The 16,166-nt window shown below is 36.9% G+C and overlaps 1 protein-coding gene across 1 annotated transcript in view; it reads right to left on the reverse strand.

The window, feature by feature from the left end:
* Nucleotides 1–1,490: 1,490 nt before the first annotated feature.
* Nucleotides 1,491–16,166, reverse strand: part of ACTR3 (actin related protein 3) — a 28,760-nt gene continuing 14,084 nt past the window's right edge. Inside the window, exons 2-12 of the mRNA XM_059475736.1 lie at nt 15,124–15,179; nt 11,380–11,504; nt 10,664–10,774; nt 9,118–9,213; nt 8,483–8,590; nt 6,401–6,544; nt 5,487–5,660; nt 5,030–5,122; nt 4,457–4,582; nt 2,826–2,909; nt 1,491–2,413 (exon numbers count right to left, since the gene is read on the reverse strand). Coding sequence (XP_059331719.1) covers nt 2,318–2,413; nt 2,826–2,909; nt 4,457–4,582; nt 5,030–5,122; nt 5,487–5,660; nt 6,401–6,544; nt 8,483–8,590; nt 9,118–9,213; nt 10,664–10,774; nt 11,380–11,504; nt 15,124–15,179 — 1,213 coding nt within the window. The 3' untranslated portion in view covers nt 1,491–2,317. The remainder of the gene's footprint in view (nt 2,414–2,825; nt 2,910–4,456; nt 4,583–5,029; nt 5,123–5,486; nt 5,661–6,400; nt 6,545–8,482; nt 8,591–9,117; nt 9,214–10,663; nt 10,775–11,379; nt 11,505–15,123; nt 15,180–16,166) is intronic.

Below are 16,166 nucleotides of genomic sequence, written 5' to 3' on the forward strand. Positions count from 1 at the left end.
AGCCCTTCACCACTCACCAGCAGATCTGATTGGGATCTGGTGTTACAGCCTCAGAACACTGATGTGAGCACTCCCAGACAGTTATTCCCATTGTACAACACTGAATTTTGCATTACGTCTGGTGTGTTAAATACTGATGACTCTTTATGCAGTCCAAGTCATTAACAGAAGCTGCTGATACTTTTTTTGAGTTCTTTTAACATACTGAAAATCAGCTGTGGCTGTCTAACTATTCCAAAAGTACATCTACAGTACTAAAAAAAAAAAAAACAAAACCAAAAATTAAAAAAAAATCAATGGTTGTGTAAGGGTATGGTTGCCTTCCATTCTCTTCTACACAAACAACAAATAGAAGCTTAGAGCAGCTTCCCTGGGGCCTCAGGAAGATGAACCCAGAATCTGTGTAACACTCAAGGTCTCCCTACAGCTGTGTGTGACAGGAAGGAATTCACTCCTTCTCTTTGCACTTGCTCACTGTTATGTATATGTGTGTCAGGAATTGAAGTTTTTCAAGTGAATTTTTAAGACTTTTTTCCCAGAGAGGAAAAAGATCCTTGTCTTATCTTCACACCACTGCAGTGTATCAAAATATCCTGTCACTAGAGTATGATAGAGTGGCAGAACCAGGACTGCTGGAAAAGCACAACTCTTAACTGTATTTTATATATATTTGCCATATTGGTCTTCCTTACCACATGAATCAACCTACAGTTAGGACTCTAAGTTTAAAAGAGACTTATAAAAAACTCAAACACTGTATCACTGTTAGGGAGATGTCACTAATAGATCTGTAATAAAATTGTTCAAAATTTTGTTGTTTGCATCGTGTTCTGTTTGATTCCAGCATGTAAATTTTTTACAATGCTTGCTGTAAAAACACTTTCCCACATTTATCCTTGTTTTGGAGTCACATTTGCCAAGTTTTGAAGCTCTGGCAATAGATAAACTTCTCTGATGAAAATGTGAGGCATCTCTGCAACTCAGAAGAAACTCTTGTCGTTTTCTATGCAAACAGCCTCTACTCCCTCTGTGGGCTCAGAAGGGCCTAAAGAATTTTCTGCCATCAAATATCAACAAATTGTAAGAATTCCAGTCACTACAGAAAGTGTTCTTCCTAGAAAGAATGAGAAAGAGATTGTTTTCACTTTATTTTTATCTACATGGTATTTTCTTGCAGAAAAACCACAGAGATTGAAAACGCAGTGCTGACTCCTGAATAGCACCACCTGCAAGAAAGTGGGGGGAAAAAAGTTACAGAACAATGTAGATGAACAAACCCAACAGTGGAGGAGCTGTCAGGCTTCTCTAGGTAAGTGCTAGCTAGCTGAACACACAAACTGCAGCTCTAAAATGCTCACACTTGAGTTACACAAAGCACATTACATCTCTACCTCACAGACCAACCTCACTCCTCAAAAGCCACAGCGGATATGTAGGGACCCATGCTCACAACTTCCCATGTCATGAGATTAACAAGTCTGACACCAACATAAAAAGAAATTTTGTGCCTTTATTGGAATGGTGTTAGGCTTTAAATACACCAAATTTTGATAACCTGATTATTTGGTTTAATTAGAAATGACACTACAGAACTGCAATACTGGTCCAACAGTCTTGTCTTTACTTTTTCTTTTTTTTTTTTTTTTTAAGCAAGAGATAGTATGAAAATGCACCAAGTAATCAGAAAGCACTAGCAGGCATTAGTTAATCCAAGATAGTAGCTTTTAGTTCCAAAAGCACTCGCATTGTATGGAACCCAGGATTTAGACTGGTCATGATTTGCAAGAGCTAGTTGCATGAGTCATGACTTTTTTCCTTTTTTTTTTTTAATTTACTTTTAAGTTGGTCACTGGTAAATTTTTTTTCCTCAAATATTACAGTTTCTTTTATTCATATTTTTCCTCAAAGTATAAAAAAGTATGAAATATAAACAAGCTCCTGTATTGCACCCATGAAGGGGTACAATGGAAGCATTAGAGAGCTGACTATCTACACACCACCAAATCCCATCAAATCTTGGATAATTCATTAATATACAAAATATCAGGGCACAGAAAGAACTAAAATCCACTTTTTTTTTTGTTTTGTTACGCACAGGTTCAAATAATCAATCTAAAGAAAAAACGTGATCATTTTGGCTTTCCACTACATCCGCATGTTGAGACACTTATTAAAATGATCCTGCTTAATTGTGTTTGGTCTTTTTCTTATTGTCAAGTCATGTTTGTTATCTTAATACCAGCCATCAGACAAACAAGTAATCAGAAAGACTCTTCCTCCTCCCACTTCCCCATCCCTGACCCCTGCAGGGCCAGCTTTAAGACATGACTCCAAACACGGGGTTGTGACGACAGATGCTAGGGCCAATCTCTTCATAATCTTTTTTGGTATGGCATACTTGGTAGAATTCAGGCTGTAAAGGGAAGGGAAAAAACATTAGTGTATGGCATAGACACCTTAATTAACAACATTAACTTTTATATAGCCATGGAAAAAAAAAGATAGCACATAAATCCTAAAATTAACTTAGATCATGCGTGGCCAAAATTACCTTACATCATGCACGGCTAAATATCAATGCAAAGAATATATTCTACCACAAAACCAAAATGTGCAATTTAACAGTTCACACAAAGCTTTAATTCAGCTTTCTTTTGCTCTTCCAAGTCTTTAAAGTCTAATGCAAAAACAGGGAAAGTATATTTACCACCTGAAGCCTACCAGAAATTCCCTAGTAACATTTAATATACAATGAAGGTGAGATGAGAGCTCCAAAAGTCCAGAAAGAATAGCTCAAACATGCTCAGCTTTACAGCTAAACTCACTGTGGAAGCCAGCATTGATCCTCCAAACCAGACTGCATATCTCTGCATATGGTGTGTAATGACTTGAACATCAATGGGCTTGGGCTGCAGAAAAAGGAGAGAAAAGCAACACATTAAAAGTCACTTCTGCTGCTAAAAAACAGATCTAGTTTTAAAGAAGTGTATATACCAAGCTTACTTTTCATAAATTAGTATTTTCATAAATGCTGTACACATAAATTTACATTTGTTGCATCAGACTTGCCCTTGTACAATGAAGAGTAAGAAACAGCTTCTGCTAATAGATAAGTTCCCTGCTTTATCAGACAGAGATACTTCCATTCACAACCACTTTTTTCACACAATGCTCTGATTAATTTCTTGATGAACTATTTATTTATGCATTTATAAGCACTTACCCATACTACCTAAACTTAAAAAAAAAAAAAACACACTTTAGGAAGTTTCATGTGATTATTCTAACAAAGCATCACTTGCAGATTGGAAGTTTATCCAGGATCAATAGTCAGTCATGCTTTTCTAACTACAGCACTCATTCCAGTCAGGCATTCCCTTTCCCAAGGGCACACAACCTATTCCTTACTCGTGCCAATCAACACTGCCAGTGTATGTAACAGTTTCAGAATTTATTTTTCCCGTCCAACCTTCTGAAAACTGAAACAGTATCTAAAAATGTTGTGTAACACATGTCAGAACTCCAGCCAGTGATTCTTTGCCATGCCTGGTACTTAGAATAGAAGAAGAATCACATCCAATTCCCTCACTCAGATTCTGCTTCTTTACTAAGTGGTACAAACCTAGTGAAGAAAACAGACTAAATGATGCTTCTTGGGCCAGAGAACTGTGTATGACTGAAATTTCAGAGTTGTCTACATGACATATTATAAAGCTCTACTGGGGTTTTAAATGATTGTTTGAGCTCATCTAGCTAGATCGGTTCTAAAAAATGAGGCAAATCAATTTCCTTTAGAAGGGAAAAAAACACTTTTTTTTTCTCTGCTAGTCCTTTATTTATGCAAGGACAACAGAAAGATGCAACAGTAAGGTCAGAGGTCTGCAGTGCAAAGAGCACAAATTAAGGATCATGCAGTTTAGTAAAAACATGAAGGCCCTTATAGGATTGTAAGATAATTGAGGTGGGAAGGGACCACATCATGTCTCTGGTTTGGCCTCCTGCTCAAGGCAGGGTAAGCTATGAAGCCAGAGGAAGGTATTTAGGGTTTTACCCAGCTGCACCTCAAAATCAGTAATCTCCCCACATGCACTGAGGCACTATCAGGAGTCCCAAAGCCTTCCCTTCTCTAATCAAGGCTCCCTCATTCCTCACAGGACATGTACTCCTGACTCTCCTGGTGCTCAACAATGAGCTCAATTCATTTCTCTTATCTTCAAGCTCAAGAGCCTGAGCACAATGAGCTGTAACTGATTAATAAACACCAAGCACAAAGACAGCTGCAGTGGCCAACTGCTGGTGTGTGACCAGTGTAACGGGATGAAGCTCTGAAAAGCCTCTATATGAACATCAAATAAGATGAAGACATTTCAACAAAGACCACAATCACTGCAAGATGTTATTTGCACATTTTGCAGGTAATAGATGCTTGTTAGGTGCATGAGCTGCAGGAACCAACCTTCAGTCTGCCACCACTAAGTTCTTCACTAAGTTTCAGCCTGGCATCAACAGTCCTTTTCAAGTCTCGCTGTAAACGGCGACCGAAGTCCCTGAACATGGTTGAGCCTCCAGAGAGGACAATATTCTGTTGTGAAAAACAAAATTCATTAACCACATCTGAAAATGCAAGTCTCCACATTACCCACTTCTTAAATTCTAAATGTCTAAACAGAGTTTTAAAAGCTACAGTTAGCAGGTATGCTTTTACTGTAAATGATCTAGCATACAAGCATGACACAACCTGAACTCACCAAGAGTTTGCCACATTAAAATTGTATGTGCTTTAAAATCCATTTATATCTCACTATATCTCGCCACTTTTGCTCAGCTTTTTGTTTCCCTAATAAAAAAAGCACATTCTGAAAATGTCTCAGTGAACAACAAACCCTTCTGCATACTGGATTAATTTCTAGGAAAATGGTTAAGTTTGCTCATTTGGTATTGGTTTTTAAGATTTTCAAATATGTACCTTGATAAAAATTCCAAGTCTTCTAAAACCCATATATATAAAATAGACATTATAGCTACTGACCTTATATAGAGGACGTCTAACATCAATGGGACAATTCTGAATAACTTCATCTACTACTTCTGAGATTGGTTGCGTGAAGTCAGGATTAGCAAACTGCAATCAGGAATAAAATCAAATCAAGTCATTGTGGAGGACCACACATTGCAAAGGAAAAGAGGTAAAGAGGAAAAAAAAAGGAAAGAACCATTCTGTTACACTAGAGATGTCATTAAAAATTAATAATGGAAACAATTTTTAAATATTCTTGCTGCCATTTTAAGTGCTTTGTGTATCAGCCTGAATTTGTATAAAGATTAGTAGCAATCAAGAATCAAAGCACACTGACTTGCAACAATGGCCAGTATCTATTTATAAATAAGAAGAAATTAAGTGAAGATAACTACTTTTTTACAATTTTGCAAATAGGATTTCTCTGTTATCATCTAAAACAAAGTCTAGACAATTCAAACCAACTTACCTCAGGATGGAAGAAAATCTCTGGCCCCAGGAATCTCTCGTAACCAACATCAATGGTAAATTCTTTCTTTGAGATAGCATTAATTCCAGTATATTGTTTAATCCACTTTGTACCATCTGTGTCATACTTGTTAAATTCTTTTACTAAGTCAGGGCAAACATAACTAAAGCGCTCCTGAAAAGGGAATAGATACAGTTAGAACTATCTAAAGTATAGAAAACTGGTAAGAAATTTCAAAAAATGTACTAATTTAAACTTTTAAGAGTAAGTATTACATTGGCAGATAAAAAATAAAACAGCTGAACTGACATTTACTGTACACAGGTAGATAATGGCTCTGCTACTACAGATCATTTCTGTGCAGCACTGAAGGCTCTGGCTGAGCTAAATTACTTTTCTTCTGCTTTTCCCCTAAACTTCCAAGATTGTAAGAAATTAATTCTGAAATACATTGAAGAACTGCCAGAGAAACAAAATTGAAGTGTACTTTAAGCTGAATGTCTTTCAGAATAGCTTTGTTCTCTATGTAATGTGTATTACAAAAAAGAACACATTAATATTCAGAAAGAATATAAGAGCAATTACAGCTCTTTTTATGACACATCCAGCCAACAGCATTTCCTACAGAACATTACAATAATAATACCAACAGGATAATAACAACAATAATGATAATGGAGGAGAAGAGAAAGGGGAGACAACAGGTGAAGAGTGAAATTCCAGGCCAGACTGAGCAAGTATAACCCAACTGTAAACCCTGTTATTTCATGTTATTACATTAAGACATTTTTATATTACTTAGAATCAGAGCCCCATTACTCAGAAGTACAATTACTTTCAGATATTCTTGTACTTTAAAATCAGATACCAAGCTGTGATATAAAATAACTTTAAGATCTGCAACATTCACTTACCTTCACTGCTTTAGCTGTTTCCAAGGATTGTTCAGGAGGAATTCCTACTTCTCTCTCCCTCAGCAACTGCTGAATGAAGTATGTGATATCTCTGCCAGCAATTGGAATGTGTTTGATACAGCTGCCAATCACATATCCTTCAGCCTGTAAACAAAATTAATGGGGACAAAAGTGCTGATAAGAACTACTTTCATCAAAGCTCAGAAGGAGAGAGAAAGGCATGGAGTCTAAACTCCTACCCACTACCTGTGGCTCTGAGGCTAAAGCCCTTTAAGACTGGCTCATTTAATTACCACAAATCCAATTCTTCACAGTATAGCCTTACTTTACTTTGCATGGCATTGGTTCATAATTCTTACAAGGTTAGAAGAACAGAAAGGTCACTGGTACATAAGGCAGACAAATCACTATACTCACTATTCCTTGGCCTTTATTTTCTCTTCAAAATGAGGTTACTCTTAACAAAAAGGTCAAGGAACCTTTTTTGGTGAAATATTATTTTAGAATAACTGATGTGGCCCTGCAGTCACAGCCACTGATGTAAGACGTTACAATCCACATGAACCAAACTTAATTTTCTGAAAGCAGGGAGAAAATGCATCATTTCAGGACTTTAATTGAGACTGCTCAGAACATCAGACTGGCCCATCAAGTCACCCTTACAAGTCACACTCATCCTGGGGACAAGTATAAATACATTAAAAAATGGTCAAGTGTGCAAGGTTGGCCTTCAACCCTACCAGAGCTGCTAAATCCAAACAGAGGAATGCAGATATCACACTCAAAATGCTTAAGTTTTCCTATATACACACATCTCATATTCACACAAAAATGTCTTACTAACACAGAAAATGCTGTCATTTAAAAAATCTACCCCTACTTCACTACAGAGATAAGCATTTGTTAATTCCTTTCTATTTTATAACAGAAATGGTAGAACATCTTGACAATTTGTTCAACACGTTTAAAAATTTTACAAGTAAATGACATTCTGCAAAGGAGGTAAATGCTTAAAATGATATAGACTACCTACTCTTATTTCAACTAAAAAAAAAAAACCCTAACCCACAAGTCAGGAGAAGTTCAACACTCTTAAACAGTAATTTTGAACTACTAAGTAAAATTTTAAAAGTTTACCTACAGAAGGTCTGAAGTGTCAATTGTTTCCTAAGCCTTATTAAAAATACACCAACTTTGATGAACAGTATGAACAAAGATTTAGTCACTATATTTCCCTAAATTAATAACAAATTGCTATATGACAGTGTATGTTTGACCACCACCAATGTTTTTAAAAAACTGATGTTACTGTGGCATGATAAAGCTTTGTACAGATTTTTGTCTTAAAAATTGTAATCTAACTTCATTTTGGAAATACAAATATATCTGCTACATAGACATGAATTTAACTCCCCCAGGAAAGATGGGCAATAATTTGACAGTAAGGAAAATTATTGCAGCTCTAGGTGTTCATTACTTAATAAAACATCACTAAATCATCCAAGTTTCTGCTTCAGCAACTTGAGGTATTGGAACAGATATTCAACACTAACCAACCCTAGGGGTTGTTTTCTTCCTGTCAAACAGGAACTTTGCATGCATGCTGACACACTACTAAATTCTGGGAACAGATGAAGAAAAACTCTAAAAAATACTAACTATATCTGCCCTCTAATACTTTGTATTATTTCTTCTTTATATATAAATGCACTGAACTAAATGAAAATAAGTAGTCAAACTTTTTGTACTGACTACTGTAAAGAGCCTATTCACTCTTACCAGCAAGCCAAAATAGAAATCTGCTAAAGCAATTTCACTCATCACTTAGCATAGCCTTGACAACTCACCTTTTAAGGTAAGTCACTGAAAGACAATCAGCCCTGCCAAACTCAGGGTTACAGAGTTCTTCAAGAGTTTCTGCACTACAAAATGAACCAAAACTCACACCCACAGCCCTGGGAATTATCTGATGTTTCTGAAGACTCCTATCTGTACTTCAGTGTGTGTAGGTGTATATTCAGAGAACTTAGAGGACAAATAATTGTGCACTGAAGCTGTAGTGCAGCTCTGAGGCACACTTACCACAGGAATGACATGAGTGACACCATCTCCACTGTCTATAACTGTGCCAGTCAGTGTTCGCTCTCCTACTTGCCTTGATGTCCAAGATGCAGCTAAGGCAAGGACAGCCTTGGGAAAAAACACACTAAAATCAAATATTGGCAAAACATCTGCCTGCAGACCTCACCTCCCACCACTCCTCCCAAAAACAAGCTAACACTCCCATGGTAATTTACAGCATGGAAACTGATTTAATAATATTATATACAACAGCTTAGAAAAAAGAGGCTGCAAAATGTAATTTTTGACAATTGCCTGATGTTTTTTCAGCCATGCTTAAACATAGTTTTTTGTTACTTCATACTGAAAGGGATTCAGTTCTTGGATTAATGGAATTATTATGATGTGGTGTGGTTTTTTATTTACTTATGATGCAACAGATATCATACTCTACTGCTCAGAGGCCTGCAGAGGTAACAGAGGAACAGTGTCCAGTAACCACCCACAGAATCAAAGCATGTCAAACATGCAGTGCTGGAAATGCCAGAAGGACAGAAACATATTCCAAACACCACTTACACTGTTTTTTCAAAGTGAAATTAGTTTTAGCCCAAGGAAAAATACTGCAGCTGTGATTTCAACAGCCCTCCCCTTACCTGAACAGCAATATATAGCCCTGGAACGTTGAAAGACTCAAACATGATTTCAGCAGTATATTCTCTATTTTCTGGAGTATTTAATGGAGGCTCAGTCTGTGAGACACAAAAAACAAACAAACACAAAAACAAAAAAACAGATGAATTTTACTTACATTCAAACCAAACATTTGACTTTAAAAAATAGAACCACCAACTCCTAACTTTTAAGATGAGTCATTCAACAACAATAGCATGTAAAAATAGTAAGGACAAAGGGTGCTTTTAAGAATTTATGCAAATTGCATTAAAAGAAAGAAAAACAAAAGTCCAATAAAAACTACATCAGTTACTGTGCTTAAGAATTTACATCCAAGACCCCCTTTGTGGGCTGGTTAGCTCATTACAACTTTTGATTTCACTTGAAAGAATCAAGGACTATCCAAATATGTCAAAGGATGCAGTTTAGCACATTTAAAGAATGACATTTTTAGATTTCTCAGTGAAAAGACCTGTTTTCCTTCAGAAGGCAGCCACTGTAACACAAGTTGATATGCTCAGCTACAGGAATGTATTCAAGTGACAGAAGCTGAGCATAAACCATCCCATAATAGTATGCTATAACTTTCATTGAAATATCAAACATACTCAAGGCTCTACTCTGAAGGAGCATTTTGGATAGTGGTAAAAGATACTTGAGAAAAGAAAACATCATTCTTCCATTGCAACAACTGTGTAACAGGAGGGTAAAAGAGGAGGGAGTCAAATTCTTCACAAAGGTGTTGGGACAAGGGCCAGGGACACAAAACTACCTGGGAAATCCTAAGTAGGTATTAGGAGGAAAAAAGGTGACTTAAAGGTGGTCAAATATTGAAAAGGGAGCCAGAGTTGCAATGGCATTTTGATCCTTGGAGATATTCACAGCTTGGCAGGACAGAGCATTGAGCAACTGGACCTAATTATTGTTTCAAGAGGATGAAGGCATTCAAACAGGTATGGCCAACACCTCTAATTCCAAACTTGTCTATAAATATCACACTAAACCAAATTGCTTATTTCAATGACCCTAAATAAAATACTAAGGAATAGCAGATGCTTCAGAATAACATTGGCCTTAATTGATATCTGATCAGCCCAAATATGACAATCAACCCTTCCAGTTTTACAGAAAATAAAAGACAGAAATTTACTCTCTAGATACTTCATCCAGATGGCAGTACTGTAAAAACAAAATAATTGCAATTATGTAAAGTCAAAACACAAGTATTGTTTTTGTCTCAAACATATAAACTTGAGATTACTGAATTCAGTGGAGAAGGAAAATAAAGTGATGAATCAGACAATTTGGAGGGAAATGAGAAGAGAACAGAAAAATGTTTGCTGTTCAAACACATTGACATTTTTAGAAAATTAAAGAACCTGGATGGCTTAAGGCAGGTCAACAAAGCTCCAGGTAATTTATTTACTTTTGCTTTCAATATGAATATTTATATTTAAGAATTTACATAAATCAACACATTGTTATTCATCACACAGAACTTCTTAAGCAAGGCATAAATTTACCTACCAAAAGAAAATAATGGTCCTCAGGTTCTGCCCTTAAATACTTAAAGATTACTTGCTCCATAAACCTCTCCATCAAGTCCCAGTCTTCAACTATACCATGGCGGATAGGCCACTGGTGGAGAAAAATATCAAATTAGAATTGGAAACAAATGGAAAACAAGAAAAAAAAAAACACCAAAAGCAAACAAAAAAATCTGTTTTCAACTGAAATATGCTTTCAACTGCATATATTAAAGTATATGATTTACACAGGCAATAAATCTCAATTTAGGCCCTGTTCCTGTGTGACACCTACTGAAAATTCTGATTCCAATCTTGAGTAGCTGAGACAACACACTGCATTTTTTTCAGTACAGAATGGTGGTACTGGGATAAACCAAAAGTTCCCCCAGCCCAGTGTCCCACTCTGATGCTGCTGACAGAAGCTGCCAAGGAACAAAAGAATGGGCATTTCCACTTAACATGCTCTCAGCCTCCTTTCACTTATGAGGAAATTATATATATATCTGTAATATACATTTTCACAGTGTTTTGCAAATTCCCACACGCTCCCCAAAGTCAACAAAACTAATACCAAAGCTTATTTTCTATTTAAACAGAGTTAATAAATAAATAAGATTTAACTTATCCAAAAAGCATTCTTAATATTATCTTTACTGTACACATGATGCTTGCCATACAGGATTGAAAAATTATTTTTAAAAATTTCCAAGATACCTTGGTTGCATAAGTTGGTTTTTCTATTGCTTCGTCCCCAATGAAGAAGTCTAAATCATCCACACCTTTCAAAACCCTCCTTTGTGCTTGATCCACCACTTTTGCTGACTCTTTGATAGCAATACCTTCAACAGAGAACACAAACATTATTGCAGGTCACATATCCTGCACCAAAAAAAGAAAACCTACACTGGAAAAACAGACACCCTGATCACAATCATCCTTTGTTTCAAGTGTAATTCAGAAAAGCTACATAGAACACAGATAATTTGACTTCCAGTCATGGGTAAGCATGGTAAGGACTTATAAAGTAACACAGTAACAGGCTTAACTACAAATTTAATTGTTAGACACCCAGCATGCAATCAGAAAGATAAAATATACTCAGAAACACTAAGACAGGATACCCCTACAGATCTTATTTTATTTAACAAACATGCTAATCTTCTGCACACTCCCATAATAACAATAACAATTTTAAGTATTATTAGTGTTGCTATTCTTTCAAAAATAATTACTCCCCAGCCATGAGGGCTGCAGCTCCAGCAATATCTGCTGTATTTTTTCAAATCTTACTAATTGCCTTTAAACACAATCCTTTACACAGATGATGAAATTCACCTATCCAAGCAGAATTAAATCAGCCTCAACTGTCCTAAAGCTGTGCTCCAAAAGCTCTTTCAATGGCAGAAGTATTTTTTTTAGTTCTCACCTTCAGCAAGTTACGTTTGCTCACAATTAAGACTATAAAAGTTATGAAAAGCTGCATTCTGAAGCCCAGCAGCCAGGGCAGCACAGCTACAGGACCTGGAAATCAGCAGCTGAGCTCACAGATCCTCCTCATCCTCCTCCCTTCCCTTCCCTTCCCACAGCGAGCAACGCAGACAGAGCCACGGGAACCAAGAAGCTGAGTGTTGTGAAAGACTGAACAGGATGGAACACAAGCCATTATTTTGAGCTCTTCAGGAAGAAAACTGAATCATAGTGCAACTTCTGTAGCTGCTTACAGGAGAGCAGAGAGGAAGCAGAAGGCTGGGGGAAGCCAAACAGAAGGGGGGGAGATGGGAAGCAGAAGCTGAAATCACAGGGAAGGAAATGTTGCAAGGCAGGTGCTTGCTGCAAGTCAAGAGAGGAACCCTGACAAATATTTTCAGGTCATTGTTACAGAGCTCACACATCTGGGGGAATTATTCTGCCCAGATGTGTCTCATCCTCAAGAACTCCCAAGTGAAATCCACCACTTGCCACAGGATTGCTTTCAAACCCAATGGTTTCACTCTGTTACAAGCCTAAAACAAGATGGGAGGTCTCCAATATTTTGCTGCCCTCAAGGCCAGCTTGTTCAGCCCTGCTTTTGAAAGACTGAAACTAGGAGCAAACAACCTGAATCATATCCTGAAAACACAAACAAGAAAATAAATCTTGCTGAAACCTCAGCTGCTGTGCCTGAGGATGGGCAGCACCCCAGCAATATTCGGAGCAGTTGCCTTTGGTTGGCTTGGCACAAGAATTAAGAGCTTTTAGGGAAAAAAAAAATTAAAATCCTTGCATTGAATCAATTTTTGTGCTGACACTATTTTTTTCTTTTAGAAGTCATCAGCTATCACAGATAAACTGAAATAATCAAAAATCAAGGGAACTACTGGGTAATGGAAAGAAGGTGACTCCCATTTTAACAAACAGCAGGAAAAACCTGCTGAAGTGAATAAAAATGAAACAAAATGAATGATCTAAGATCTAAAAAGCAGCCAGGGAAGAAAGTAGTGAACCCAAGCTGCATCAAAGCATTGGCCCAATAGATTCTCATTTACTTCACTTTTCATGTAAGCATTTATCATCTCTACAGAAGCATATTCAGAATAAAATCAAGAACACCTCATAAGGAGATAAAAATTTGTTAAGAGCAGGAGTGAATAAGATAAACTACAAGTGAACAAGGCACAAGGAATGCTGCTCAGACCTGTTTAACAGCAAACATTAATTTTAGAGAATCAAACTGATAAAATGCCACTGCTGGAAGTGCAAGGAGAAACCAAACCATTTTGCCACATAGAATAGAATTAAGGAAATTACACACACCAAAGTGGTATTTTGTAACATTTTACTTTGAAACTGGGTGCTGCTGTACTCTATTTCAGTTTCTCTAACGTGGATTAACCCAGTGCTATTTTGTTTCATTCCAGGCAGAGGATTAACACAAACTCATGCCGTTACTGTAATTATCTAGCTTGGGCTGCAGCACAAGTGAGAAAAATGCCTTTTTTATTGAGAGAATTGCAATCAAGGGTCATTTCAGCTGCAGGAGCATCTGGACTGAGCATCCTTTTTTCCATACACCACACTGCATCAAAAGGCCATCAAAAAAATCTCATTTCATCTCCTTCTCTTCTACTTTAATAGCATCCCTGTTGGACAAATTTCCCTGCTTAATGATCTGACAGGTCATTTCATTTCCAGTGTTTAAAATATCACATTTCTTTTTTTTTTGAACAAGAAAGGGATCTTCAAATTAAATAACCAAATCTAAAGATGCAGAAAAAATAAACACTGTGTTTCTGAAATTAAATAACCACTTGCCCATTTACATTTTAACAAGTGCTACAAAGTTTAAAGAGCACTGTAAGCATTTTTTCAATGTTTAGAAACTTTTAAGACAAACTTAAACTAGCTTTTGTGTGAAAAGCAAAACTGTAGAGTGTTTTACATGACACTGAGATAAACTTAATGAAGTTAATTTGGAAAACCAAATAATCTAAGAAATACTTATTAGAAGCTAAAATAGAAGATACAGAATGGATTCTCTGAATGCATTCTTCTGTTCTCATATAAGTGAATTAGCCTCATCTTTCCATGAAAATTACTTTTTGAAGCATGTTTCCTTGAAAAATCAACCCAGAGCCTGAACTTCCAAGTCTATTTCACAGTTACTGTGCTAAAGTAGTATTAGTTCCAGCTCTCTTCCTGTTGTATTTGCAGGGAAAACTGGGTGTGCTAATTATTCCTTTTCACCAGGATGTAATCCATGATTGCTTTGGCACAGATGAACAATGAGGAACTGCCAAGTGGTGTAGGAGGTCAAAAGGTGAAGCATTTCTAAGGGAAGCTGAGTGAGCTCCACTCTCTGGGGTAGAACTTTATCTCTTCAGGTGGGAGAAACAGTTCAGCAGCCAGGCAGCAAATAAATAAGCTGCTCTACGTGGGGGAAAAAACTGGCACGGTTTCTTGTTACATTTGCAAAATACAGTAAATTAACATCGCTCTAATACTGACAACTTCCAGGCAAGCAGAACATTTTAAACCCTAGAGATATAAAACCATACAATTTTAATTTTTTTCCAGTTATAATCAACTCAATGTTTTACCAGATTAATAACTAAACGGGGGGGGGGGGGGGGGGGGGGAACCTCCTAGAAGGTAAATGTAGCCATGCTACTGGATTTTTACATAATTTCAATGCCCAGAAAAAAATCAGCTTCAACTATTACTATCCTTTCTTAATGAATGTATCTCTCTAAACCGAGTACCCGCAGCAAAACAAAAAAAAGCCACATTATTACTCTGTGTCATCACTCAGAGATCAAGTAATTCTCTTTTAATGTTGGTTTTTTGGAGTTTTTTTGTTTTGTTTTTGGTTGGTGGGAGTTTTTTTGTTTGTTTTGTTTTGTGTTTTGGGGTTTTTTTATGGCATGTTACAGAATGTCCAAGAGTAACTTCAGCACTGATACACAATTAACAAATACTTACATGAAGGGATAATGAACTGGGGCTCAGTATTACCCGCATAGCCGAGCTTTGTGTACCTGTTGAGGCAAAAAAGATTTGGTTGCAATATTTAATAGCACAAATAACAAAGATATCTGCTTTTTTAATGAACAGATCCCTCTTCCCATATCAGAAGGACACCACACTGACTTTCCTATAAAAATAAATTAAAAAAACTAAGGCAAAGTAAGAATTTCTCTCGTAAAGTATAAAACTGCTCCCAGCCACAGATCAAGCATCACTGCTAACTTCAACTCTAACAACATTTTACTAAGGAACACAAAGTTACATGTAACTCTATCAATGTTTAGGAGTGCAATTTTTGTTCCTCCCTGCTCAGCAGCTAGTGTCTTCACATAAATATTTTCATATAGCTAATGCTGGTGGTTAAAATGTTTTTGTAATTCCACTATAGGAAGAAAAGCTGCCCTGCCCATGGACTGCCAGCTGGGCATGAGGCTGGGCTGGTCATCCTTGTGTCACAAGCAGCTGATGATGCCAAGTCCTAGCAAAAGCCATTCCATTTCACAAATGGAAAAAACACTGTCAAAATGTGTTTAATAAGAATAAAGAAAGCAAGGGGAAAATAACCACATGCCTTCACCGAGTCTCCAGAATGTGCTATGGATATATACATTATCTTCATTATTACAATGTAAAAAAACTGAAGAAATTAACAAAGTATTCAAGAAAAATAACTTCAAAACTCAGGGTACCAAAACCAGCTGCTAGAAATGCTGTCACTAAAGCAGCACAGGCAAATTCTAAAGCATGCAGACCAAAATGCACAGCTCTAGCTCAAGAGTTAGAGCTCACCCACATGTTCTTAAACACAGACATGACAAAGTTCTCATTTTATCTGAGTGCAGCTGCACTGAATTAGCACCACCAGCAAAGGCATGAAGGCTGTAGTAGCACCTCTAGAGCTTTCAGCACTCTGATGGAAGGCTGGAAGATCTTAGGAGGTGTCAGGCAGCAGTAAATACTCTCACAAGCCAGAAATCCATGGCAGTGACACAGCAGGA

Source organism: Ammospiza nelsoni, chromosome 7, assembly GCF_027579445.1.
Source record: "Ammospiza nelsoni isolate bAmmNel1 chromosome 7, bAmmNel1.pri, whole genome shotgun sequence".
NCBI lineage: Eukaryota > Metazoa > Chordata > Aves > Passeriformes > Passerellidae > Ammospiza > Ammospiza nelsoni.